Source organism: Solanum tuberosum, unplaced genomic scaffold (genome assembly GCF_000226075.1).
Source record: "Solanum tuberosum cultivar DM 1-3 516 R44 unplaced genomic scaffold, SolTub_3.0 scf00279, whole genome shotgun sequence".
Taxonomy (NCBI): Eukaryota; Viridiplantae; Streptophyta; class Magnoliopsida; order Solanales; family Solanaceae; genus Solanum; species Solanum tuberosum.
In genome coordinates, this window is record NW_006239204.1 from 172,967 (window position 1) to 200,881 (window position 27,915).

At 33.9% G+C, this 27,915-nt stretch overlaps 2 protein-coding genes across 3 annotated transcripts; one reads left to right on the forward strand and one right to left on the reverse strand.

Annotated features, from left to right (window-relative positions):
* Positions 1-2,023: 2,023 nt before the first annotated feature.
* On the forward strand, positions 2,024-6,066 carry LOC102580005 (probable LRR receptor-like serine/threonine-protein kinase IRK). Its single transcript, XM_006358684.2, has 3 exons — positions 2,024-3,613; positions 3,785-3,974; positions 4,475-6,066. The coding sequence occupies exons 1-3, from the start codon at positions 2,569-2,571 to the stop codon at positions 5,922-5,924; spliced, it is 2,685 nt and encodes an 894-aa protein (XP_006358746.1). The 5' UTR covers positions 2,024-2,568; the 3' UTR covers positions 5,925-6,066.
* Positions 6,067-14,598: 8,532 nt separating this feature from the next.
* LOC102580326 (endoribonuclease Dicer homolog 2-like) lies at positions 14,599-27,333 on the reverse strand. 2 transcript variants are annotated; one of them, XM_015314104.1, is made up of 23 exons: positions 27,115-27,333; positions 26,102-26,182; positions 25,812-25,989; positions 25,457-25,570; positions 24,541-24,675; positions 23,562-23,646; positions 23,379-23,443; positions 22,981-23,121; positions 22,539-22,667; positions 22,319-22,448; positions 22,110-22,209; positions 21,468-21,663; positions 21,224-21,384; positions 20,741-20,959; positions 20,408-20,637; positions 20,058-20,332; positions 19,535-19,962; positions 19,342-19,445; positions 19,075-19,271; positions 18,747-18,956; positions 17,439-17,849; positions 15,351-15,629; positions 14,599-15,138 (listed from the first exon to the last, which is right to left on the reverse strand). In XM_015314104.1, the coding sequence occupies exons 2-23, from the start codon at positions 26,170-26,172 to the stop codon at positions 14,788-14,790; spliced, it is 4,209 nt and encodes a 1,402-aa protein (XP_015169590.1). In that variant the 5' UTR covers positions 26,173-26,182; positions 27,115-27,333; the 3' UTR covers positions 14,599-14,787. The 2 variants fall into 2 exon arrangements, with proteins under 2 accessions (XP_015169590.1, XP_015169591.1); XM_015314105.1 differs by lacking the exon at positions 24,541-24,675.
* Positions 27,334-27,915: the final 582 nt, after the last annotated feature.

Below are 27,915 nucleotides of genomic sequence, written 5' to 3' on the forward strand. Positions count from 1 at the left end.
TGAGCCTGATAGAATTTTGAGAGTCAATGTATTGTATTATATAGGTTTTAAATATTTTAAATTGGTAATTATTGTAATTTTTAATGCTTTTTAAGTCATTTGTAAATGATATATGTTGCTTCCTTGATTGGGACTTTTCCATTTGTGACACATATATATAGATATTTGGTGCCCGTGGCAGCACGGGCTCAATAGATGTTAATTTTTTTTGTTTTAGTTTATGTGATATAAATGAAATTTGAAGATTAGTCGATTTTTTATATGTTTTCTTAAAAATATATTTGAAGTTATTAAATTGTTGTGATTTATAGTATTTTTGCGTTAGTTTTGAATAATATAGGTTACTCATGTTTCAATTCACGTGAACAATCATAAATATTTTCAGTTGTTAATTTATTGTGAATTCTAGAAATTTTGACGTTATTTTCAAATAGCACATGTTACTTATTCTATTCCAATTAGTCAACCAAATTTCTTGTATGATTTAAAAATATTTTTAATTGCTAATTATTGTGATTTATAGCATCTTTTATGTAACTTTTAATAATATATAATTTGTTCAAATTCATATGACAATGAGGTCAAACTTTTGGGCTAATAAAGTAGTAGGTAATTAATGGTGTTAAATTGTCCAATAATATAAATTTTAAAGGTACAACCATAAAAGAAGAATGTACAACACTATCAAGCACATATCATCCAACACTTGTCATGTGGTAAATAGTAGATATTCTCACTTATTATATATAGTAATAGTAATATATAATTATTTATTTATTTATTTATTTTTAAAAAAAATTGGTTTAAATATCTCACTTTATAAAATTTCATTGCCTACTTTTTCTTTTATGAATATTTTTACGTGCATTGTCACATCCGTACATGGTTAATTTGAGATGAAGTATAATAATTTTAAAATAAAATGCTAAAATGATGGATTAGAAATAAAAATTTAATCAATTTATCTAATGTGAATCCAAATACTAATTTATATTGTAACCCAATTATCCTATTTTTTGTCCAATCAGCCAAATATATCTATTAATAAAATAGTTTTGATATAACTTGTTCTTTAACCAACAACTCTTTATCGTCTCTTTTTGTTATTGTTGCAATTCTAAGAAAATGACAAAAAGTTGTCTCTTATGTTTAAGCGTAGGTTCAAATAGTCTCCTAAATTACATACTAAACAAATTTGATCCTTTAATTTGTCAATACTAAACACTTTTAGTCTCATTCAAATTATTTGTTAGACTTGATAGAAACAATGATTTTAAATTTTTTTTATAAACATAGAAAAGTCCCATCAAATCCTTAAACATACAACATAAAAAATTTAAAAATAACAGAAATTACACTTCAAAGATTTATCACAAATTCTAAAAATAAATTAAAATACAAAAAATTATATATAAAAAATGTATTTCTAAATATGAGTTCCCACTAATTTCTTCTTTTTTCTAAAAATAGTTTTCATCAAATCTACCGACAGAATTTCATAAGAATTTGATATAGACTAAAGTTGTTAATTTTTGACAAACATAAACTATTAAATACACACTTAAAAAGACTATTTTAAATCTACACTCAAAATATAAGAGTGCATTTTTTGTCATTTTCTCTAGCGGTTGCCACTTGCCATATTCCTTCAAAATATATTCTCCTTCTTTTACTCATTTATTAAAACTTAAACTTACTTACAAGTTAATTAAACATTGTGAACAAAATAAATTTTGTACTACTATAGTCTACTACTATTAAATTACCCACTTTAATTTATTAACCTACTTCTATTTTAGTGAATTTCCTTTTATTTCATGTGGGTCCCACCTTGTTAATTTTCCCTTTTTTTTCTTCTTTCTAAAAATTGAAGCATTATCACTGTTTAGTCACCTGACAATGACTACGTGTAATCCACATCAGACTCAAAACAACCTATTATACATTGCCACGTGTCATCCCTCCCTCTTCTTCTCAATTTCTCCTTTTCCCTTCGTTTTCCCGTTAATAAAGTCTCTCTCTGTCTCCCACTCACACCAGAGAGAGAGAGCGCTTTAATAAATGTTTAACTGACTCGCGGTCGCCGGAAAACTCATTCTCCCTCCGGTGGATTTTTGTCTTAATTTCATTTTTGGATAAGGACAAGTATCCGGCGCCGGTGGTTTCTTTCCCGGAAAAAATCTCAGCTCACATTTTGTGCTGCTTTTAGTTTGGAGGTTGAAACTTCTCTTTCTCGCTAAATTAAACTCCAACCGAGCTGTTTTTTTCAGTGAATTCGTAGGTTTATGCGTTTTTTATTTGTCTGTTCTTCGTTTGGGTCTTTTATAGTTTACTCTTTTTTAGCAGATTTGCACAAACTTTTTTCCAGTTTCAGCTGTATTTTAGAATTCTAGGGTTTTGGGTTGAATTTTTCACCACTGGACCCATTGCGTGCTTATTTAGTTGTAACTGGTCATTTCAACTCCTATTTTGGAAGTTGATTTTTTTTTGTCTTGAAAAACAAGTAGGGCCTCAACATTGTCTTCAGCTGACCTTGTCTATGGAATTATAAGCAACATTGGTTTGGAAATGAGAAAGGTGTTTGTTACTGTGTTTTTGTTTCTGTTGGTGGAGGCTGTGTTTGTGGAAGCTTTGAACCCATCTTTGAATGATGATGTACTGGGATTAATTGTGTTCAAATCGGACGTTCAAGATCCATATGGAAAGCTGAAATCTTGGAATGAAGAGGATGATAGTCCTTGTAACTGGGACGGAATCAACTGTAACCCCAGATCCAATAGGGTGACTGAAGTTGTTCTTGACGGGTTTGGTTTATCTGGAAGGATAAGCAGAGGCCTTTTACGCTTGCAGTTTCTTCACAGACTTTCACTAGCAAAGAACAATCTTACAGGTAGCATTAGTGTTAGTCTTGCTCAACTTGCTTATCTCAAGTTTCTTGACTTGAGTGAAAATAACTTATCTGGTAACATTCCTGGCGATTACTTTCAACAATGTGGGCCGCTTAGATCAATTTCTTTGGCTAACAACAAAATTTCAGGGCAGATCCCAGAAAGTTTGAGCTCCTGTGTTACACTTGCGTCCCTTAATGTATCGTCAAATCAGTTTTCAGGGTTGGTGCCTTCTGGGATTTGGTCTTTGAATGGACTAAGGTCTCTTGATTTGTCAAACAATTTATTGGACGGCGAAATTCCAGTGGACATTCAGGGTCTGAGTAATTTGAGAGCATTAAACTTGGGGAGAAATAATTTCAAGGGTGAAATTCCGGATGAAATTGGAGGTTGTTTGCTTTTGAGGTCAATTGATTTGAGTGAAAATTCTCTCTCAGGAGAGCTTCCAAGCACAATGCAGAAGCTTAGCTTGTGTAGTGAATTCATTTTGAGACGTAATGCTTTTGTGGGCATTGTTCCTAAATGGATTGGAGAAATGAAAAGCCTTCAGATTCTTGACGTTTCTGAGAACAACTTCTCTGGTATCATTCCAACTTCAATAGGGGAACTTGAGTCACTGAAAGTATTAAAGGTGTCACGGAACGGGATTTCTGGAAGCTTGCCTGAGTCCTTGAGCAGTTGTGTTAAGCTTCTGGAATTGGATGTTAGTCATAACTCTTTGGCGGGTAATCTTTCTACTTGGGAATTTAAATTGCAATTAATTCAGGTTATGTTTTCCGTGAATAAAATTAACTGCCAATCTAAATAATGCATTGCTACACAACTCTTATCACAATCTTGTAGCAGTGAGAGTTATCTGGTGAAATTTAATTAACTCTCTGAAACTTCTCTTGCAGGCACCATTCCTAAGACTGTCGGCCAATTGAAATCCTTGAATATTCTTGATTTGAGTGAAAATCGCTTATATGGTATTGTCCCTGTGGAAATTGGAGGAGCAAAATCTCTCATGGAACTTAGTCTGGAGAAAAATTCCTTGACTGGAGAAATTCCTAGTTCAATTGGCTATTGTTCTTCATTAGTATCCTTGTAAGTTCTCGAACCTCCTTATGTTTCATTAATTTGTTTTTGGACATTGCCTTTCTCTGCTTGAAGATTCTTAGAGGATAGTATAGTGGTATCTGGTGTTTAAGTTCTCTATAGTTTTCAGGCCAGGGAATATTGTGTTAGAGGCAAGTTCAAATACGAAACCATGTTTGATATTCTCAATCATTTTCTGCTGAAATTTAGTGGCTCTAGTAATCATGTAGAGTTTATAATTTGCAATGACAATAAAATGGGATTATCAGCTTCTATTATAAAAGCTAATTGCAGAGTAGTATTAGTGGTAATGTGCCTAACTGTATCTGAATATAATTTGAGTGGTTATGACAGTAATATCTTACATGAGGCATGAAAGTAACAACAATAATATATTAATAGGCTCTCAATGATCTATCTATTTATATCCATTATGTTTTGGCTGGTGTTACCTGAATACGAATTTTTTGCTACAATTAGTTAATGTTTTACTTCAATCAACTTGGCAGGTCTTTATCACATAACGGTCTAACTGGTCCTGTACCTGAAGCCCTAGCAAAACTGACTTATCTTCAAAGTGTTGACTTATCCTTTAACAAATTAACGGGAGTGTTGCCAAAGCAGCTTGGAGATCTTGGCCATCTCTCCTTATTCAACATTTCACACAACCAGCTACAGGGCGAACTACCTTCTAATGGTTTTTTTAATACTATTTCTCCTTATTCCGTGTCAGCAAACCCATCTCTATGTGGGGCTGCTGTCAATAGGTCTTGTTCTACAGTCATGCCCAAGCCAATTGTTCTGAATCCCAACTCTACTGATTCTTCTCCCAACACTGTCCCTCAAAGTATTCGCCATGAGAAGAAAATCCTAAGCATCTCTGCCCTCATTGCTATTGGTGCAGCTGCTGTTATTTTTGTTGGTGTGATTGCCATTACTGTGCTCAATATTCGTGTCCGGTCAGCGGCACCTCGCTCTGCTGCTGCAGCCCTTACATTTTCTGGTGGAGATGATTTTAGCCATTCTCCATCCACGGATGCGAATTCTGGTAAGCTTGTCATGTTTTCTGGTGATCCCGACTTCAGCACAGGGGCACATGCTCTGCTTAACAAAGATTGTGAGCTTGGGCGAGGTGGTTTTGGAGCAGTGTATCGCACTGTCCTTGGGGATGGGCATCCAGTGGCCATTAAGAAGCTTACCGTTTCCAGTCTTGTTAAGTCTCAGGAAGATTTTGAGAGGGAGGTTAGGAAATTGGGAAAAGTACGTCACCATAATCTGGTCACCCTTGAAGGTTATTATTGGACACCATCTTTACAGTTACTTATATATGAATTTGTGGCTGGTGGAAATTTGTACAAGCATCTCCATGAAGGATCTGGTGGGTGTTTCCTCTCATGGAATGAGCGGTTTAACATCATTCTCGGGACAGCAAAAAGCTTGGCTCACTTGCACCAAATGAATGTAATCCACTACAACCTAAAGTCCAGCAATGTCCTAATTGATAGCTCAGGTGAGCCTAAAGTTGCAGATTATGGCTTAGCAAGACTATTACCCATGCTTGATCGATATGTCTTGAGTAGCAAAATTCAGAGTGCACTCGGTTACATGGCACCTGAATTTGCATGCAAAACTGTGAAGATAACCGAGAAGTGTGATGTGTATGGATTTGGAGTTCTTGTTCTGGAGGTAGTCACTGGAAAGAGGCCAGTTGAGTATATGGAAGACGACGTGGTAGTACTGTGTGACATGGTACGTGGAGCATTAGAAGAAGGCAGGGTAGAAGACTGTATAGATGCAAGGTTGCAAGGAAAATTTCCAGCAGATGAGGTGATTCCTGTGATGAAGTTAGGATTAATCTGCACATCACAAGTCCCATCAAACCGGCCTGATATGGGAGAAGTGGTTAACATTTTGGAGCTGATTCGATGTCCTTCAGAAGGCCAGGATGAACTTGTATGATGTTCACTAGATAAACACAGATTGTAAGATAAATGTCTCATCATGGCAAAGAAGAATGCGGTTCATTTATTCAGAGAAGTTGGAATTTGTTGTTGTAGAATATTTTGCTCTTAATTGCTATAAAAATCCCTCCTTTGAATTACATCATTTGTTATTTGCTTCTCTATGCCACTCATGGATTCCTTTTCACCTGGTTCCAATGTTGGACTCACATGCTTATTATTACTCTTTTCTTTCTTCTCAGGGTTTAAGTCATCTGCCGCTCCTTAAAATTGTGCTCATGTTTCACTTAGACACATTAATTCAGACTTGTACCTCTTGAACTTTAATAGGCCGTATATGACTTAAGCTGCCTTCTTGGCATTTCCTTAACAATCTGATCCTGTTTGTTCTTTTTTTTTTATAGGTCAATCTGTTCCTGTTTATTGAAATGAATGCAAGAAGTATAGATTTCTAAGTTTAAAATTTTGAAAGTGATGTGCCAGTAAGTGCATTTTAAGACAAAATGTTCAGACATGAGACAATCACTAATGCCTTAATTTTGTGCATGTCTGTCTGTAGGAATGTGACTTCTCATGACAGCAGGACTACAATGTAATGCAGGACTAGGAAGATAGAGTATAGTTTTAAATAATTGTTGTAACCTTTATGCAGTCAATTTTAATTTTTTTAGCTAATTGAATTAAAACTTTGATGTGAAGGTCACTTTTAATAATGGGACTACTCCCTCCATTTTTAAAAATTTGTTTGTTTTATTTTATTTTATAATACGCTTCAATAAAAAATAAAATTTAACGATTCTTTTAAATTCAACTTTTCACGTGATATGTTTAAGATCATAAAATTAAAGGATATTTTGATACATTTTACATATCATTAATTTGAGAATACATAATTCAAAAGTTTTTCTTTACTTTCTTAAAATGTCAAATCAAAATCAGACTAGCAAATTGAAATAGAGGAAGTAACTTTTTATTACTATTTTACTATATTTATTGATATCCAAATATCTAAGTCAAAATGTCATTTTAAATTACGTGTCCAATCAGATGCGGACAAAATAGTCTTTTAGTGCCTCTTAAGATACAGTAAACAATTTTATTCCATTAAATAGAAAAAGTGTATGGAAAATTAACTTAAACCCAATTTATGTTTAAGGAGAATAAATAAATTAATACACCAACATGATTTGTGATGCAATAGCGGGGACTACTTCACCTATAACCAGAGGTTTTGAGTTCGAGTTCTGAATATAAAAAAAATTCTATTAAAAAAGCCACCCAAATAAATTCTGAAGTGCGCAAGTCGAATTTAATCGGAATTACATTGTGAATTACAAACACCCAAAATGAAAAATCGAAAAAAATAATAATTTAATAGAGAGGGTAGTCAGATATGTTTTAGTTTGTGAAGCACTTTACCAAACATGACAGAGTGAGGCTGAGGCAAATACATTGGCCAAGTCAAAAGTGAATAGATAGTCTGAGGGCCTCAAAGATTCTTAGCTCCCACTTCAAAGCAAACAATCCAACCAACTGATTATTATTATTATTATAATAAAATAAAATATATAGTACTCCAACAGAGTTCAGACAAAAACAAAACTGAAAAGTAAAAGCAATTTTTAATTTAATTAAGGGCAAATGAATAAATATATATCCTTCAATTTTGCGATTAAGTATATCCATCATTAAAAAGTGATGTATGATGCTGTTGGAGAAGGGGGAATAAATTAATTGAGAATATGATGCTTTTTAATTACTTCATTTTGATACTAATTATGGCATGTCTTTAGGTACTACTTAGTACCAACTATATTATCTGTTTAAATGCAAAGTTTTGGTTTTTAGTAATTAGTCATTTTTCAGCTGCTGAAACTCATTATGTTTTTTCTTTGTTGTTCTTCACATCTGTTTAGTAGTTGGAAGTATCTCTGCTTCAATACAATATATTATATTCTTAAACAAATATAAAAGCAAGATCGATCTAAGCACATGTTTGTGTGTCTTTATCTTTAGGCACTAGTGCAACCTCTATATTTAAATCAAGCTAGTTGCTGCAACAAATCGAAAGAGAATAACGAGAGCTGATAAGATTGTCATAATAAATTGCTGAAATAAAATAACTGAATCGATAAGATAGCAATAATATCAATTAGACATAATGAAAGGATCGATAACACCAACTTACTAACAAGTCGATTAGGCTGCAACTAAACACCTAATTAGTTTAAATAGTCTTCATAAGAAATAACTCTAGAAATGTTAACATGTTCAAATGATGAACTATCAAATTTGTTCTTTTTTGTATTAAGGAAAAAGATAAAAAGAAAGAAGAGGATGGTTTGGTAATAGTATAATATTAATTAATTAAGTTTGATTATGATGATCTTACCAAAAGTGTATTAAAGCCATGTGGTTTAGACTTTAGATAACTAAAATGAGTTGTCTTGAAATTGTATATCTGGCATGCACAGCTCTCATGAATGGTGTTGGGCCCAAGGTTAACCTAACCTCTTCATATTATTATTAGGACTTTAAATTAAACATTTTTAATAAGTTGTTTAATTGCTCGTATATTTCTATACACTCATGAATACTGACTAAAATTTGCAAGAGTAATTAGAATTAGGGTTATTTTTTTACAGTCAATTTTTTTGAAAGGTACTTTTGGAACTAGTTCTGGAGTGAGTATTAGACTAGACATATTAAAAATATTTTAAGACACAAATAAAAGACGTGGATGTTAGAGTGAGTAAAAGTCCTATATTGGTAATTGGAGAATTGACTGGTCTCTTTATATAGACTTGAGCAATCCTCCCCTCATAAGCTAGTTTTTGAGGCTGAGTTAAACCCAACATTCATTTTTACATGGTATCAAAGTTAGGTCCATCCCATTTGGGCTCCCACTCCACGCTCCAGTTGGGCTAGGGTGTGAAGAGGGGGTGTTAGAGTGGGTAAAAGTCTCACATTAGTTGGGGAATGGACTGGTGATCTCCTTATTTAGACTTGGACAATCCTCCCCTCATACAGGGGCGACTCTAATAAATCGATGGCCTAAAGCCAAATCCGTATGGAGGCCTTAAATTCGAATATATATTTATCATGAAGTTTATTATAGCCAATTATTTAATTTTTCTTCAGACATAGTATTCATAATTTGTCAAACTTCTGTTACTTCTTTGCTCTTTTATGAATTTTTTTTATTTTCTACAAATAAAACTCGATATTTTTTTGTAAAAAATACTTATAACCTATTACTTTTTTTTAAAAATGAGGCCCCTCAAATTTTGGGGCCTCATGCAATTGCTTTTTTTACAAAGCTCTAGAGTCACCCCTGCCCTCATAAGCTAATTTTTGAGATTGATATAGGCCCAAGATTCATTTTTACATTAGATTTATAGGGCGTATGCCTTAGAATTTTAAGCGTAAGCTTCTGTCACAAAAGCATAAGTTTCAGCCTTTTGGGTATACAAATGTGTGCCTCGGGTGTAAAATTTGATTTTTGTTATCTTAAAAATATTTTTACTGTAAATCATGCTTTTTTAATCATGGTGTAATGATATTTATACCTTGATGCTATCATATTGAAGTGGTTTTTCTAAAAAAAATAATAATATAAGAACACAACTCATAGAAAATGACACTATCATAAATAAATTTCTTCAATAGTTATGCCTCAAATTGATATCTATTCTATAACACTATGTTCATGAAACAATTCTATTTATTCTTGGTCATTGCTCTTGCTCATTTTATCTCTTTCCTTCTTTGGAATATACATACAAAAGTCAATGCAAATATTAGTCAAGGGTGAAAAAGATTAGTAAATGTAAAAATCGATGACGATGATAGAGTAGATGATGATGAAATGTTAAAGATTATCTCAATATTATTATTATTTTTGTGTTATTACCTTTCTCAAATAATAATTATAATGTTTTTTTCTATATTATTATGATTATTTATGTTTATTTGTAGGATTATTAAAATTTTTACTTTGTAATAAAATTATAAATTGAAGACACATGAGACTTTCATCATGAAGATCAATGAGACTTACACCCAATATTTTGAGGCCTACACCTCACCTCGTATTTGGTAAAACATCTCGCCTCGCATCTCTGCCTACAAGCACATGCCTTCCAATTATATTTTGAGTCTAATTATAGTGGAATTTAATACATCAATAACTCCTTAAATTTGTCGGTAAATTTTATTTCGACACTTAAATTACGACTTGTTCTAATTGAACACCTGAACATGTGACAAATTAATCATACCAGATACTTGCGATATCAAGTTTAAATCACCCACCCATCCCCACATATTTCCAAGTGTCTACTGCATGAATAAGTTAAGCACTTAGGGGGTCGTCGTTTGATAGGGTGTATTAGAAAAAATAATGCATGTATTAGGTTTATATATATATATATATTGTTAATATCTTTTTAAAGGTGAAGTGGCCTCCGTGATGGACAAAATGAGGAAAACAAAGCTGAAATGATCCGTACATATGAAGAAGAGATGCATAGATGCCCTGGTGAGAAGGTGAAAGAGGTTGGCCATATGGTGGGCTTGAGGAGAGGTAAAGCTATAAGCCGAATAAGTATTAGGGAGATATATAATAAGACAAGACATGACATACATATAACTTACCGATCGAGGATATGAAATTAAGAGGAGGATCAAGGTAGAAAGGTGGTAGATAATCGAATGGTATATAGTTTTCTTATCAATATTTTTACTAATACTTCCCTATCGATTACTTTCTTTGTTTCATCATCATATTATTTGTTGTACTACATACTGCTCTTTAGTATTTTCATTGTGGTTCCTTCATTACTGTATTTTCTTCTCTTACCTGCTTTGATATGATATGTATACTTACTTGAGGGTCTATAAAAAATAACCTCGTTACCTGTACAAGATAGGAATAAGCTATATATAAGTGTACACACCACTCTCTCCAGATCCACTTATAAAGTTACACTCAATATAATATTGTTATTATTATTGTACATATTTTTTTAAATTTAAAATCATAAAATTTTAATCTCCCTCAATTTCTTAGATTCGTTGGCCTACTAAATTAGTAGGCATGTGGCCATGCGATTTCATTCCATGATATGAAATCATGAGATGAGATCAGTGCTTGGACATGCGATTTTACGCTATTTCATCTCATGATTTAATATCATGAAATGAAATCCCAAATTCTCCACAAAATCATGATTTGAGATTTTCAAATACAAAAATTGACCCACAAGTTTATATTTGTAAAAAAAACAACTCACATTTAATTTATATATATCTATTAGCCATTTATTTCATATGTAAATAAAATTTATAATTCATATCATTATTTTTTAAACAGTTTATATCTCATAAAACGATTATTCTCACAAATATAAGATTTATTTTTATTTTAAATCAATTTCTAATTTACCATTTATATTCACCATATTCATTATTTTTGATAAAATTTATTATTATCTCATTCCAAACAATGTTTAATAGAAAAAAAAATTCAAATCATTATATTGAGTGGACAAGACTAACCACCGTGATATTAATTAAAAAAACAATCTTCTAAGCTACTAACAACTTGAACACTGCAACTTATATTCAATTTTTCTTTTATTTAATTAAGGATTGATCAATAAATGTTGTATTTTTAGATTAGCTTTGTGAATGTATTATGCGATTTTATAATTTTTTGCTTATTTGGTAAGATTATATAGAGATGAAGTCGACTCAGATTTATTTCAAGATCGTATATGTATGTTTAGTATAACCGCCACTTCAAATCAATTGAATCTTTGAGACAATTTTAATAGTTTTACAACTTATGAGATTTATATATGTAAATGAGAAAACATGCAACATAAAAAGTCCAAACAAAACTTTAATTTGATCTCATGATTTTATGTCACGATTTCATATCACATGGTCAAACGGCGATAATAAGATATATAAAATGAATGAAACTAGGTAGTAATAATCAAAAAGTGGATTTGGGAGTGAGGCAAAAGAAGAGATAATAAAGGTGCACGATGATTTGTTTTGGAAGAATAAAGAAAAGCAATCTTGAAATGATGAAAAAAAGAGAAATTAGGAACCAAAGATAGTGCATGGTGCACTCACAAAACATAACTTCTTTTTAGAATATTTGGCATGTGTTTGCTTTATTGATACTACTAGTTGATAGTGGACATGCAGGCCAGACACCATTTTCACTTTATTTAGAATCTAACGCTTTGTTTCAATAATTTATAAAGTATACATGGTATGCATATGCCAGTGTTAAGTAACACAACCTTTCGTTTTTAGTTTGATTAAAACTTCAAATTGTATGTTTTGAGACTTTCATATAAATTAATAATACCATATGAAACTTGTACATTATCTATCGTGATAACGGCTCCCTAGCTAGTGCAATCACGCTAAAGGAGTTCTAGTAAGGCTTCACTCCTATGTGCGTGATCGCGCTGAAGGAGTTGTTGCTTGTGTGGTTGTACAAAAGATTAGGACTCACCAGTACATTTGATTGCATATAGAGACAAGCTTGTACAGATTTACATCTGAGAGAGTTTGGTCACACCCAATTTATAATATATCGGGGTGTATGCGTCAATCACTTCACATTGGGGAACAATTCACAATTCATTTTTGGTAGTCTATGCAACGGGCTATGGGTACTCAGATTGAGCTTAGCACCGCTTTTCACCCAAAAACCAATGATTAGTCTGAGCGGATACTATTCAAATTCTTGAAAACATAATGAGAGCATGTGTGATTAACTTTAGAGGTTATTGGGACGAGTATTTACGTCTGACATAATTTATTTGCCATAACAATTATCAGTCCAACATTCTTATGGCCGTATATGAGGCTTTATATGATAGACAATATTGTTCGGCGGTGGGGTAGTCGAATCACACTTAAGGACTAATTTAGGTATATAATGTTCAATTTTCAAAAAAAAAAAAAAAAAAAGATTCTTTCACCATTTTTGGATGAACTAGCTATGAGATTGATATGACTTTGACTTGGTGTCATCATAAAAACTCAAGGTAATGATTTTGCACTTACCCATAATAATTAAACATGATTTTATTCAATAATGTAATCATTAAAATATGAAATTTGATGGTAAATTTGGGGATGTTTGACTAAGCCCTAGAATTAATAAAGAATAACTTTCACATATAGCAAACATAAAAATCATATTTGTATATTAGAGCTACAGTTTGCATAATTGCACTTCATAATAAATTTTATGTTTGCTATGGATCTTTTAATTTGTATAATTCGCTACTAAACATCTAATTTTATACAAATTGTTCAGTTTTGTATAAATTAATTTATACATTGTAATTTGTATAATAAGATATGTATTTGTATAATTATAAGTGTATAGGATGAAAATATATGTATTTGTATTTGTATATACACTTTTCTCTCGCTTTATACAAACAAACACGCATTTTATACCGAAATGTATAAAATGACTAATTGTATACCGAAAATGGCTAACTGTATATTGAATCAGATGGCAAAAAAAGGGGATGTTTGCTGCGAATTACAATTAAAATAAAACTAATGGCTATAATATTTAATTTGAATTAATAATTTGCTATTTCATAAAATTTTCCCATTAATAAATTGGTTATTTTAGATAGTAAATAAACTCAAAAGTAAATCATCATATATTATAAAGGTGGAAAGCTGGAGAGCTAAAGTTAGATTATCATTTTACCTGTACAAAACTAAATCTTTAAATGTAATTAAATGAGAAACACATTAAGAAAGATGATAATTGTACCGCAATTCTACATGTATTATGCCACGTAAGACTCATATGTCTACTTGTTCAACTTTATACAAATTTAAGAATCCGTTTGGCTTAACTTAAAAAAAGTAAAACTTACATAACTTTTAAGTTGAAAAATGAAAAGTAGGGGAGAACCTATTTTAACTTTTAACTTTTTCAAGTCATTTTAAAATTTATTTTAAGTTACTTTTAACTTTGTCAAACACTCCCAAAAGTTAAAAGTAGGTTTAATCAACTTTTAAGTCAATCCAAACAAGCTCTAAGGGTGTGTTTGGTACGAAGGAAAATGTTTTCCTGGAAAACAAGTAGATTTTTGATTTATTTTCTCATGTTTGGTTGGTGAGTAGAAATTTTTTTTAGTGTTTGATTTATGAATTTTTAAAAATATTTTTGAGAAATATCTTTTATTTTTACTAGAGTAGAAAATAAATTTTGAAATTGAAAATATTTTTGAAAACAAACTTAAATTATTATTTTTTTGGGGGGGGGGGGGGTAGGGGGCTAGAGGGGGTGAAAAAATAAAATTTGAAGTTGAAAATATTTTTTAAAAACAAACTCAATTTTTTTTGGGGGGGTGGGGGCAGCGAGGGGGGGAGGGCTGGTTTGAGGGTAGGGACAAAATAAATTGATTTTTTCAACCAAAAAAAATTGTAATTTAAAGTTGGAAGTGAGTTTTGGAAAATGTTTTCCTTAAGTTTTGAAGGGAAGTCATTTTCCTTAAATTTGAGGAAAATGAATTTATTTGAAAAACATTTAATCCAACCAAACATGAGAAAATTGGACTTCATACCAAACACACCCTAAGTCTCTACTTGTGCACCCCAAAGTTGGAGGATATAAATGTGAAATAAAGCCAAATTAAATGACACATTTATATAGTAGCCTAATTGAAATAGCAACCAAATACAATGGAAGGCACATCCAAACAGTTCTAACAAGAGAAGAAATCAAACAACCAAAATGATCCTTAAAATATTAAGGATTTCTAGAAATTCCGTAAACTGAAGTAGCAGAAAAGTAACTACTCCTAAGCATTGGATGGACATTCTTTCAGAGACTTGAGGACATTTTTGCTAGCCACCTTCTTGGCCATTATTTTGTCTCGTCCCGAGCACGTGCTCTTGTGAATAACACCATTTGCTTCAACCTCTACTGTAATATATGCTACACCGTTCTCACGAGAGACGACATCCTTCTTCTTTATATAACCTTTCTGGTCACATAGTTCACTTAACTCTCTTACTGGTTGGAGCTTTACTGTCTGAGGAGTAACCAATGGTTCCAAAAGAGGTCGTATGCTCTGAAATGTAGTGTCTTTGTTGAAGCCAGAATCAACAAAGATCGCACCACCAAGGGATTCAATAACATCTCCAAGCACCTATATCGAACCAAAAAAAGAAAATGAGCTAAACCTGTAGCACATACGATACAATTAATCCGCACTAATCTTAAGATGAAGCTCTTGACAATGGAAAATATTTACAGTTTGATTGCAGAAAGTGCATTCAGGAACTTTTTTTCTTCTATTTCTTAAATTTGGGTTTCTCAGATGAAGTGTTATGTCTTAACTTTGAGGTAAGTATGCAATACCTTTGGGAAAGTAGTTTCAGCCTCCCATCCGAACGTGGACAGAAGATCCAATTTTTCGAAATCCTCAACAGTACCAAGTATTTGCCTCTGCAGATCTTGCGAGGCATGAAGAATGTGCTTGTGCAGGCCAGCCTTAACTGCAGACTGAGCATAACACTCATTGTTTACGGAGGCAGACCTCAAATCAGTAATTAGTCCTGGAGTCAGTCCTGGATACTTGAAATAGAGATGTGCTGTAACAACATAATCTAGCACTGCATCTCCAAGAAATTCCAAGCGCTGCATAGCCAGGTGATCATATCAGCATGTGAATCAAGAGAGTTAAAAAGACACGAATATTGATTTTAAAAGAACAAACTATGAATGTAGCCATTGTGAATCTATCCTCTCAGTGTGCAAGGAGGGCTGAACATACCGCAATGGAACCACGACACAACAGAAAATGATTTATTTTGTGAACATAATTGATCATGATGCATATTTCAAGTAAAAAGCTTCCAAATAAAATGGTCCAGTGTAAAACATGAACTTTGTGACATTGGTCACTAAACACATTGGTATTCTCTCTGTTCCTCAAATCATATTTATTGAAGTTTAACAAATGGAAATGATTGATCCATCAAGAAGAACAATCTAACAAGCATAATTAGTGACCCTCTCAAGTTTAGTGCTGATCATTTTCTGCTATGAATCCACCACAAAAGATTTGAGTGAATTTCCATCATCACGACGGCTTACATCCCTTACTTTCTTTAGAGCTTGCTTCTGCTTATAAATTGCTTCCAAGGCATAAACAAATCCTTTCCACCCATCCTCAGTACTATTTTTGGGTACACTAGTGAGTGCCAATTTCACAAAAGCAGTATTCAGAAAACACAACCTCAGTGACTGATAATAATGGTAACTTGAATCCCCAGCCTGATGTTTTCCTTTCAGATGGAGAAACCAAAGGATGCCGTCTCTTTTGACCATAAAATACCAACCACCTTATTTTTCTTGGAAAAATTTGGTGTATAGATTTTGTTAATCTCCTTTTACATGCCACAAAGTCTGTGGCTAACTGAATTTCCAAGGCCGCAAGTGTTGAGCCAACCGAAACATGATTTGCATCTCCATACGTGAATCCCATCAATGCTGCTGAATAATATGCATTGATCACTTCACTTCTACTCTCTTGATTTCTCCCAAATGGAAATTCAGTAAGCCCTGCAGCCCAATAATGTAATTTCCACAAGTCAAAACACCTAAGATGCGTATAATGCTGGTTCTCCTTGAGTCTCAAGTTCGTGTATCTTCCATTAATGAATAGGCTTGCCTCTTGTATTGCTTTCTCTATGCAGGGTCAAATCTGGTAAGCACACAAATGGCATACACAAAGTATCCCAAATGAAAATCACGGTCATTGTAAATTCCAAAACCGAAATCAGGTGTTGTCTCATTTATCCCTTGTTTAGTCACAAGGCCACCCCATTACTTGTCATAGAAGAAGCCCATTGGCACCAAATGTTCCACTGAACCAAGGCTCTATCGTATCCTTCAAGAATTGAACAACAACTGGGATTATCTTAGGATAAGAAATCTCTTCTAAAATCAATGCCAACCTTGCTGCTCTGGCAATCAATTTCTACTTGGGAACTCATAGGTCATAATTAATTAGGAAACCCCGAACTTGACTTTCTCAATCTCAACATTGTTTCATTTCTTTCTCCAGTGTCCTAAGAGCCACAAAGTACTGCTCTTGTTTTATGATATTACTTATCTTGAACGCTCACACAATATATTGGTCCAAATGTGAGGATATGCATATTGAATTTAGATTACGATGCAAAGATAGTGAGACAGGATTCATATTATCATTATAGAAAACCCTGAAACTTCCTTGAATGAATTAAAACAAGGCATCTTTCCTTGTCACTAGTAGCTGTAAGAATAACCATCAAATGCTATGCATCCTTAGGTTAATGAAATGTTCAGGTTCACAACTTCCCCAATCTAGGCAACAATATATTTTAGTAATCAAACTGCAAAATATAGATCCAAGTATTTAACAACATTAAGATATATATACTATTCATTTACAAGAAAAACCTGATAGCATCGTGGAATCTCAGGTAGCATGTAAGATCCGTGAGTTAGCGCTTCAACAAGCAGAGAAGGATCATTGAACTTGTAATGTAGCAGGGATTCCAAGTATCTGACATTGATTAGCTTCTCAGCATTCATGGGAAAGTGCCTTGGCAAAGGTGCATCAACAAAATCGATGTCCACCCCAAGCCATTTCATAAATGATAACGCCGCTACTTCCCCGCCCGAGCTGAGGTAGGCACCTATTAGTGCCTCAACAACATCAGCTACTCTCTTACTTTTAAACTTCTGTTTTTCTCTACTATACATTTTATCTGAAGAAGTTAGGAACTCTTCGTCGAAGGTGTGAATTTGAGAATTATCACCAGGAATGAGCCACGCTTTAAGATCAAATGGTTCATTACGGATAAATCCCTGCAATCAAAGGTATTTATTGAAGGGAAAACCAAAAGAAGAAAAAGGAAAAAGAATTCAAATAGCATTTGCATCCAGCAATGCAGAAGAATATGCAGTTAAGACCAATAAAATATTAAGGAACTGTAGGAACTCTTTATAAATCCACTGGGATATGTACTTATACAAGTATCCAAAAGCACTCGCTCAAAATTGCCATGCCCTTAAATAAATGTACTCCAATTGATGATAAATGTACTCCAATTGATGCAGTGACGAAATATGCATGTTTTACAAATATGAATAACAACTAATTTCCATTGTAACAAACAAATTCTCAAAGAAAAAATTCCATTATAACAAACAGTAAACAGTTGTGTGGGCAAGGACAGGAAGTAGAGAGTGTTTATATGCAAGAGTAGACAACTTTTAGGTGGCAAGCATAATTAACAGCCAATATTGAATGTACAAGCAAATATCCCCTGGGTGGGCAAGGAAGGGAAGTAGAGAATGTTTATATGCAAGAGTAGACAACTTTTAGGTGGCAAGCATAATTAACAGCCAATATTGAATGTACAAGCAAATATCCCCTGGGTGGGCAAGGAAGGGAAGTAGAGAATGTTTATATGCAAGAGTAGACAACTTTTAGGTGGCAAGCATAATTAACAGCCAATATTGAATGTACAAGCAAATATCCCCTGGGTGGGCAAGGAAGGGAAGTAGAGAATGTTTATATGCAAGAGTTGACAACTTTTAGGGGTCATGTATAATTAACAGTCAATATCAAATCCTTGATCAAAGTGTACGAGCAAATATCCCCTGGTTGTCTTAAGCATTGATGAGACATATCAGAAAGAAAAAACAATAAGTCTTCAATGATTAATAGAGACATGGAGTTGATCACCAAGGAATACCTACCGGTATTTTACGAGCACATCCAAGCCTGCATAGTGCATCATTGGAAATGATTTTGTTTTTCTTAACAGTGAGAAGACCCTCATGATGATTTTCGTAAGTCTTGAATAGCTGTATACTGGCAGCATATTTGAGAAAAGAGTCTCCAAGTGTCTCAAGCGACTCCAAATGAAACTTCTCGAGGCATTTCTTTGTTGTCATTGCTTCCAAAACCTAAAATAATAAAACAAGGAGTAAGTTGCGAGCACGGGAGTATGTATGAAGCACACAGCTTAAAAGAGACCGATTTAATTACAGCAAAGATCTGAGATGAGATCATAGCAGCACATACCTTAACGGTTGGAATAAAAATATTTAGTGTGCAGTGATCCAAATGCATTCTTTTCAAGTTTGAGGCCATAACCAAGGACTCAATCCGATGCATGATCGAAGGAACATATGAATAGGTATTAAGGGTAGAAATAGAGACAGGTGACATGATGAGGGAACAAAGTTCAGGAGGCAACTCAACAGATGAATCAGTTGAATCTGCAAAGGAGGCCAAAGATAAGTGATCATACATAAGCATTATAACAAAAGGAGAACCATATGACCAAACCTTTAGCCTTCTGTGTTCTGCATCTTTGAAGGTAATTGTGCACCTTACAAATATGTTTTCCCCTAAGAAGTGGTTCTTCTTCAAAGCATATGTTAATCCCATGCCTGTAAACCGCATCTTACTTAATATTTTGAAACCAAAAGATGATATATGGAAAAGGTGCACCAGGAAATCAGAAGCTAATTGTACAAACCGCTTTTTGTAGTATTTTATGTAGGTAATGGGTTCTCCAGTTCTCATATCCAACAATGAGTTGCAATCCAAATTATCCAAAAATCCAGTAATGCAGTATATATGGCCATTATGAGGTGTAAAGACCAATGAGTTCTCCAACATGCAGCTACATACCACCCCAGTTTTGGTGCTCACGCTGCGTTTGCAACCTTGTGTAGAACAGCAATCCATATGCTTATCCCCAAGAACTTGAGACGGAAACAGCAAAGAATTCACGCATTTCCAATTTATTTCAGGGGTAGTACCCAAAGATGGGAGCAAAAGATAATCAGAAACTGCAGAACCAATAGGTAATTGAACTGCAGCCAAAGCGTCCTGCAGTTTACTCAGATCACGGTCAAGAAGAATTCTGAAGACGCTGGATTGAAACCTCCGACACCGTTGAATCTGGGGAAAAAGAGATAGATATATTAAAAGTATCAGCAATCATTTTTACAGGTAACGAATAAAGAGATGAGAAAATCCATCAAAATTATAGTCACCTCTTCAGAAGTAAGTGCAACAACTTTATGATAATTAAGTTGAACTTGTAAGCGTCCCCTCCTATCTACGTCCAAGTCAAATGCCATTATTTCATCATCAAACTTAAGCCTTGTCCTAACAGCAAGTATAATTCCATGAAGCTGGAAATCGTTGTAAAAGTCATGTTGCAACTCAACTAGGTAGCAGTAGTACAGTGCTTCTGAATCATTGCCGCAATGACTAACCAATTCTGGTGGAAAGTATTTTAATTCTTCAACAGTATGGATTTGACATTCTGCACAATATAATAGGTTTCGTCAAGCACCACAATCCAAAAAAAAACACATTAGATGGAAAATGTTAGAATTACCCGATTCTTTGTTGATGGTTTCTTCTTCCATGATATCAGGAACAAGATTGTCAGTCAAGGCACCCATGCGATGAAGTTCTTTACAAGCATCCAGGCATGCAAGTTGCTTCGATATTTTGTTATTCCCCTGTACACTAATAATTCTTTGCAGAGGGCAACTTTTGGGAAGTTGCAGCGTGCAGGTTCCTGTTTCCTTATCAATCACACACCTAGGATTGGGTTTAAAGTACCTACAATTGAATTGAATGTCAGACAATAACACAATATTTAACACATGAAGTACTCAAAGATACCAGAATCCTTAACACATAGCTAGGAATATGCAGTACAAACCCATCCGATGGTAGCCTTGAGCAATATAAGTATAACAATGACACGCTAGAACTGAGGGTGACAATTGCTCCTGTGCTTTCAACTTTGTAGCAAGGCTCATCATACAATTCATCATCTAGAGGTGAACATGGAATAGAAGCATGACGTAATGATTCTTGTCGCATTATCTCCCCACTAGCCATATAGTTGTGCATGCGAGTAAGGGTCGAATCATCCCCACTAGGATTTAAGTCAAAATGAGAACGATCAGTCCACTGTTATAATCAAATCTTCCAAATTTTAACATTGGTACTTGCACAAAATGTCAAGAGCTAAAGTAATTGTTTATTAGATTCTTTTAAATAATTCATTCAATCTTTGTATAACAGTAGTGCAGACAACAGAAGAAATAGAATGTTTCAGTAAATAATACACCAAAAACAATAATGTCAGAACTCTGAAAAACATTCATAGTATCAATTAGAATAGATTGACAAAACATACCTTCTGACCATCAGAAGAAAGTCAGAGTTTTGCATTCGAGCTCGTCCACGTGATTGTATAAAGCTACAAACAGTAGCTGAGGGATCAAATCGAATGACAAGGTTGCAACTTTGAACATCCAAGCCCTCTTCAAGAATAGATGTTGCTACAATAATGTTCACCTGCAGTGTTTGCATGGATATCAGACTTTAAATCTTCAAAAACTATCTAGAAAGCAAAAAAACAAAAACAAATTTTAACTTACCAACCCCTTGCGAAATTCTTCAACAATTTTGTTTTGTAATTTCCTACTCTGTGACTGGACCACAGAAATATGTCCTGCTGTGTACTCAGTTCTCCAACCACATAGTTCCGGAAGCAACTCATTCAATAGAGACCGAAGAACAATGGCTGTAATAATTCTCTCAACAAATATGATGCATCTCAAATCCTTCTGGTCCCTGTTACCAATGAAAAGATTGTTTGTTGGTAATCACTAAATATATAATCCTATTTCCCTACGACAGAATGGATAATCTCAGAAACTGTCCATATTAAATACCAGGGGAAGTTCATATTTATTCATGAATCCAAAGTATGCTCAAGAACAATACAAAGGAACTGTAAGATCTTACAAATGTTTAATTGCATCAACACTAAATCACATATAATTCTACACGTGCTTCCTCAGAATCTGTGAAAGAAAATTAAAGCAGGTCCATTTTGCCCAGGGAAACAAAAAGACAACCTTCCTTCTTCGAAAGAGTCTCTCGCAGACGCAAAATGTTAAAAGAATCTAACCGACCACTTTTTCTTTTTTTCCCATCTATTCTCCAAACTTCCAACAGATTGAACTGACATTAAATCTTTTGACTAATTAGTACATTCAATATTCAACCGCTCTCACCTGTACTCGAGAAGAGACTCTAGAAGACAAGTAACTTTGGATGACAGATATCCAGCATCCGCATTTGCCTGAATATCACCACCAATTGACCAATGTGGCCCTATGTTTACAGGGAAGAGAGAGTGAGTGAGAGACAGATAGCAGAAAGAAATCAAAAAAGAATCTTACAGTTCAGGAAGAAAAGAAAATGGATGTTGTAACTCTGATACCAGAAGGTAAGCGAGCCGAAAAAATCTTAGATGCACCCAAACTGAAATCTCTAACAATTGTTTGAGCACATACATCTAATTCTCCCCATGAAAAGAAATCAACTTCTTCACGGGACAAGAACTCAGTGGCCTGATTCAAAATGAAGTCTCATGTTAGGAAAATGATCAAGGCTAAAAAGTTTATTTATTTATTTTGGCTCCAACAAGGAACAAAATTTACCTTGAAAGCCAGCCAAGCACCCATCTCACTCAAACAAAATAAGAAGGCCGAATAAAGTTTTGATAAACGTCTTCTTGCAGTTCCAGCACTCATAAAAGACAGGTTTGACTTTGAAATTGAACAATCATGCTGCAATGATAAGAAAAGTTAAAACAACTAAAATTGGAAGAGCAAAAATGTCTGACCCACATGTTGAACAAGCCAACGTGATTGCTCCAATCGCTACTATAAGGATAAATTAAGGTTTAGTTAGTAGTCTCAGTATTCATTCAAGCCACTTCCCGTTTTCTGCTTGCACACAACTACTACAGAGGAAAGAGGCACCATAATCTAACTAATAATTGATACAAGGGAAGATATCTTCAGAGAGGGACGGAAGATTTGCATGAACGTTATGTAAAGTAGAAAGACAAAATCCATTGGCTAAAGAATTGTTGCTTACTTTTTCTTTCAACTGTTCCAGGTCATGAGCTAAACTAAGAAACAATGTGCAAGGAATATCCACATGTTTGTATATCTTCAACTTCGGATTAGAGAATGGGATATACTCCGCCAGAACAGATTCACTACCACACGTGTATACCTTCATTTGCAAAGGCAGATCCCAATTAGAGGAACCAAATATACATCTAAATGTGTGTTTATGATCTTCATCTGCTTATAAGCACAGTTTCTGCTTAGTGCAACTCTAAGCAAGAAACTAATGTCAATCATGCCATGTTTTGATGAAAAACATCCAAAAGCTAAAATTTTAATGCTTGCACAGTCTCTTCTCTGAACTACATTTAATCAGAGTGCAAGACGAAACCAGATAAATGTGAGAAGATCAATTGAGAAAACCTTGGAATTCATAAGATTCTCAAGATCACGAATCTTTTGCCAATAACTATCTGCCGTGCTAGAACCTGCACAAAAAGTATAAAACATGAGAATCCAGAGAAAGTGAGATAACCAGTTCTTTAACAGTATGATGTAGAAACATCTCAAAAGATGTCCAAAGTTATAAGATCAAATCCTGCCAACCTTTAGACTTTATAGGGGAAGCAGTCATCCCAAATATTCTTGGAAGTTGTGAGCTCTGATGGTTTAACTGGCGATGATAAAATTCCTGAAAGAAAATTAATCCTCTAAGACAAGAATTGTTCAAGCACCAAAACAAGTCATGTTCAAGCAGGATTAGCTCAGGATGTGGACATTGCCCAAGACCATAAAAGGAGACTATAATACATGCTCTTAACCAATGTGGCACTCTAACAATCCCCCTCCCTGATCACACCCTGGCCTAGATAATTAGAGTGTTGTCAACATTATATGGAGCTTAGCATTTGGATAAACAAGGAATGTGAATGTGCCTAACTTTGGTACCACCTCAAGAGAATGAGCCTTGGTCCTCTCAATACCACAAGTTATCTCATGAGGTGAGTAATGACGAAAATCACGTAATAACAACTCATTCCATCATCCAGTGTGAGATGTGATACACAACCTAAAGAGAAAAAAATGACTGTAGCACATAGCACCTTCATGCAATAGGATATCTCATGCAAAATAAGACAGTCACCAACGCTCATTATTCTACTGCAATAGGAATATATGTGAATTTTCTAGAAGCAGTTGAAGTCTAATATAATCAGCTATTAAAGAAACAAACCTGGATGATAGTTTTTGCTAATTGTTTACATTGTAAGTTTTTACAAGTTCTCTTTTCTAGCATGTAAAGGATTTCCAGTTGATAACTCAAACATACAAAAATATTATTTGACAATTTATCAACTCATTTCAGCAAAGGCACTTATATACTGAACTCCTTAATAATAATCTATTCAAACAATTTACTTTGGATATGTGATAACCAAAGTGGGTCAAGTATTTTGGAACCAAGAGAGTGACACATATTATATAAAAGCATTGTCCAGATGAAGAAATTGCACTTTAGAAAATATAATCAACAATTAGCACAAACTGTTGTACAGAAAATTCAATCGTAGCACAAACAACATACCATCATTATGCTGGCATAGGGGTGTTTGCCTCGTGCATTGTGGCACTCATCAAATATTATAACTTTTATCATGTTTATTTGTATAAAGCTATGCCTCAAAGCAGCAAGTAGTATTGCTGGAGTCATAACCAGTACCTGAAAGACGAAACCCTGGGGTGATTACTAATGATGCATCCAAGTAATATATAATACAATGCCTAACTTAATTCCTAGCATATAAATGATGAATGCCAGATCTAATATATTCGAAGAGAGTCTGCCCAAAAAAAAGGATCTTAAGGCAAACAACAGCAGCTCATTTGAGACTTCCCTTGGAGAGCACATTACTATTCCACGAGATCCCAATACCAGTCACTAGACAACATAAAACTCACAAGTTCAATCGCAACTATGGGCAGCTAATTTTTTTTTTAGCTTTTACAACCATTTCTTTTAATTAACTAATCTGTACAAAAAATTTGATCTCTAATGATTACCGTAAGGAGATAGACAAGGATATCCCATGGGATTAGCTGTCCCACCATTTTAGCACAAAATGTATCTGAGACTAATTGATACTCATAACCAAACATGGGATAAAATAATCCCGGATTGTTTCCCAGGATTGTTATCCCTTATCCCATCAACCAAACAACCCCTAAACGTCCAAAGATAGGTTGTAGTGGGTTTGACCCTTCAGCTGTGGGCATTTTTATGAAGATACGGGTCTTACTTTAGCATAGAAGCATATACTCCATGTCCCATTAGTTTGGGCTATAGAAAGGATTAATAAACAGTCACTTCCATTTTATTCCCATATAGTTGTTTAGTAACTTTAGGACTGGAATCCTTTTGAAAACATAGTAGCCATATTCAATGCCAACTCAAGCAACGGTTAATAATCTATCACTGAAGATAAAATATAGTTCATACACACCTCATGGGCGTCCACTTGTTGTTGCCATGTAGCAGCATCCCAATAATCAACACCCATTTCTCCCCAATACTTGCCCACTTTTAAGTCGGTATGCATCATGAGAGAATCTCCTTGCTTGTAATTATCAAACCACAAGATCAACAACATTATGTCAAGTCAAATAGATAGTTTTGGACCTTAAACCAAGCAAACTCAAACAGTAAAACAAACTGCAGAACATGAGAAAACTAATGGGGAAAAAATAGTTCTTCAATCTTTAGACGGGAGAGAAATTAGTGGATACAGCCATTCATAAAAATATACGCATTAAGATGATGAATTTTAAGGGACCAGATTGAGAAGCTAGATGTACTACCTGAGTCACTAGAACAACAGTCGGGACCAAGAAAACAGCTATGTACGGAGACGGCTTTCGAAGAAGGTAAGCATAGCTTCTAAGAAGCATAATTGCAATCAAGGTCTTTCCAGAACCAGTCTCCAAGTAAACAATTGTGTTCTGCTTTAATGCAGTCTCTAGGGCTTCCAACTGATAACTACATAACAAAATCATACATAGAGAATGTATATTACAAAAGTTCGTTTTTTCAATCAATTTTTTTTTTACCTTAACTCTGTTAAAAGAGAAAACAGATGTAAGAAGCCAACCTTCTAGCAAAAGGCAGAGGGTCAGCGGAGAGCTGTTGGTTTTCAGAGACTGCAACATCAGTTGGCTCCATTGGTTGTTATCTACATTAACATCAGACCAAACAAAAATAAAGACATCAACAGAAGTAATAAAATGAAACAACAAACTCTCCAAGAAAATGACAACCAGGTGACCATACATAAAAACATCCTATTGTATCCACACACCCGTTTTACCATTTCAAAGAAACACAAAGAGAACCCAATACAAATCAAACCAGAAAAAAAAAAAACAAGTTTTGTAAGTTCAGCACATATAATCAAAAGATTTAACCTCCATGAAAACAACCATTTCAAAATAATGCATAAAAGAGTGATCTTAATGAAAAACAAACACAGAAATAGTCAGCTGGATTCATTGATTTGTTATCTACATTAATATCGGACCAAACAAAAATAAAGACACCAACAAAGTAACAAAGAAAAAACATAAAACACTCCCAAGGAAACTATACCTTTTGTACCATTTTAAAGAAAAGCGAGAATCTAAGAGTACACATATCAAATCAGAAGGAAAAAAACAAGACTTTATAAGTAAAAGAACATGCAATCAAAGATTTAAACCCCCATGGAAAAACTCATTTAAGAAAAAGCATTAAAGAATGATCTTTATGAAAAAGAAGCACAGAAACAGTCAGCTGACTCCATTGATTTGTTATCCACATTATCATTGGACCAAACAAAGATAAAGAGACCAACAAAGTAACAAAGATGAAACAGAAAACTTCCCAAGGAAATGACAACCATGTGACATAACAGGGTTAAAGCAGCCTATTTATTATACACTTTGTACCATTTCAAAGGAACACAAAGAAAAAACAAACCAAGAGAAATACACATCAAATTAGAAAAAAAAACCAAGATTTTGTAAGTAAAACAACATATAATCAAAACCTTAAACACCTACTTCATAAAAATGCATAAAAAGGTGATCTTTATGAAAAACAAACACAGAATTAGTCAGGAAAACTCACTGGCTAGAGTTGAATTGCAAGAACTTTGAAGAGGATGTTTGCCAGCAGCTTTTGAGTGTTCATTAGTGAAGAAGAAAGAGTGAGATAGAGAATATGTAGAGGTTTAGGCTCTGCAACAACCCCACCCCCTCGGAAAAGCAAAAACAGTATAGCAAAATTAAATACCCCAAATCTTTTTCCGAATGAAAAAGGAAGACAGTGATGGAAAGACAGAATCTTTTGGCCAATTCTATAGGATTCCAGTTAAAATAATAAAGAATTAAAGAATTTACACTGATTTTTTTTTTAGGTGTTTTTGGTTTTTAAGCGTTTTTTTATTTTTAGGAAGTGTTTGACAATGAAATAAAAGTGCTTTATTTTAGGCTTAAAAAGTATAAAAAAGGAAAGGTTAAAAGCCCATAGCTACCTACTTTTGATTTTATGGTTAATACCAACCGTAATTCAGATAAAGATGAGTGTTAACACGAGATTGTTCAGATGGTAAACATGAATTATCTTTTAATTTTTGTTCACTTGAGTCTGGCATGTACATGAATCTTTCATTTCTTTGGAAATGTAGATATTTTATTTTTAAAAATGTTGAATTTAATATAATATCATATTTTGATCTATATGTTATAACAATAACAATAACATATTTAGTAAAATTTCATTAAGTGGGGCCTATGAAGGTAGAGTGTACGCAAATTTTACCACAATTTCGTAAAGATAGAGAGATTGTTTTTGAAAACTATCCGCTCAAGTTCATAAAACTCAAGTACAAGAAGATGAAAATAATGAAGAAAACATAATCGTTAATAA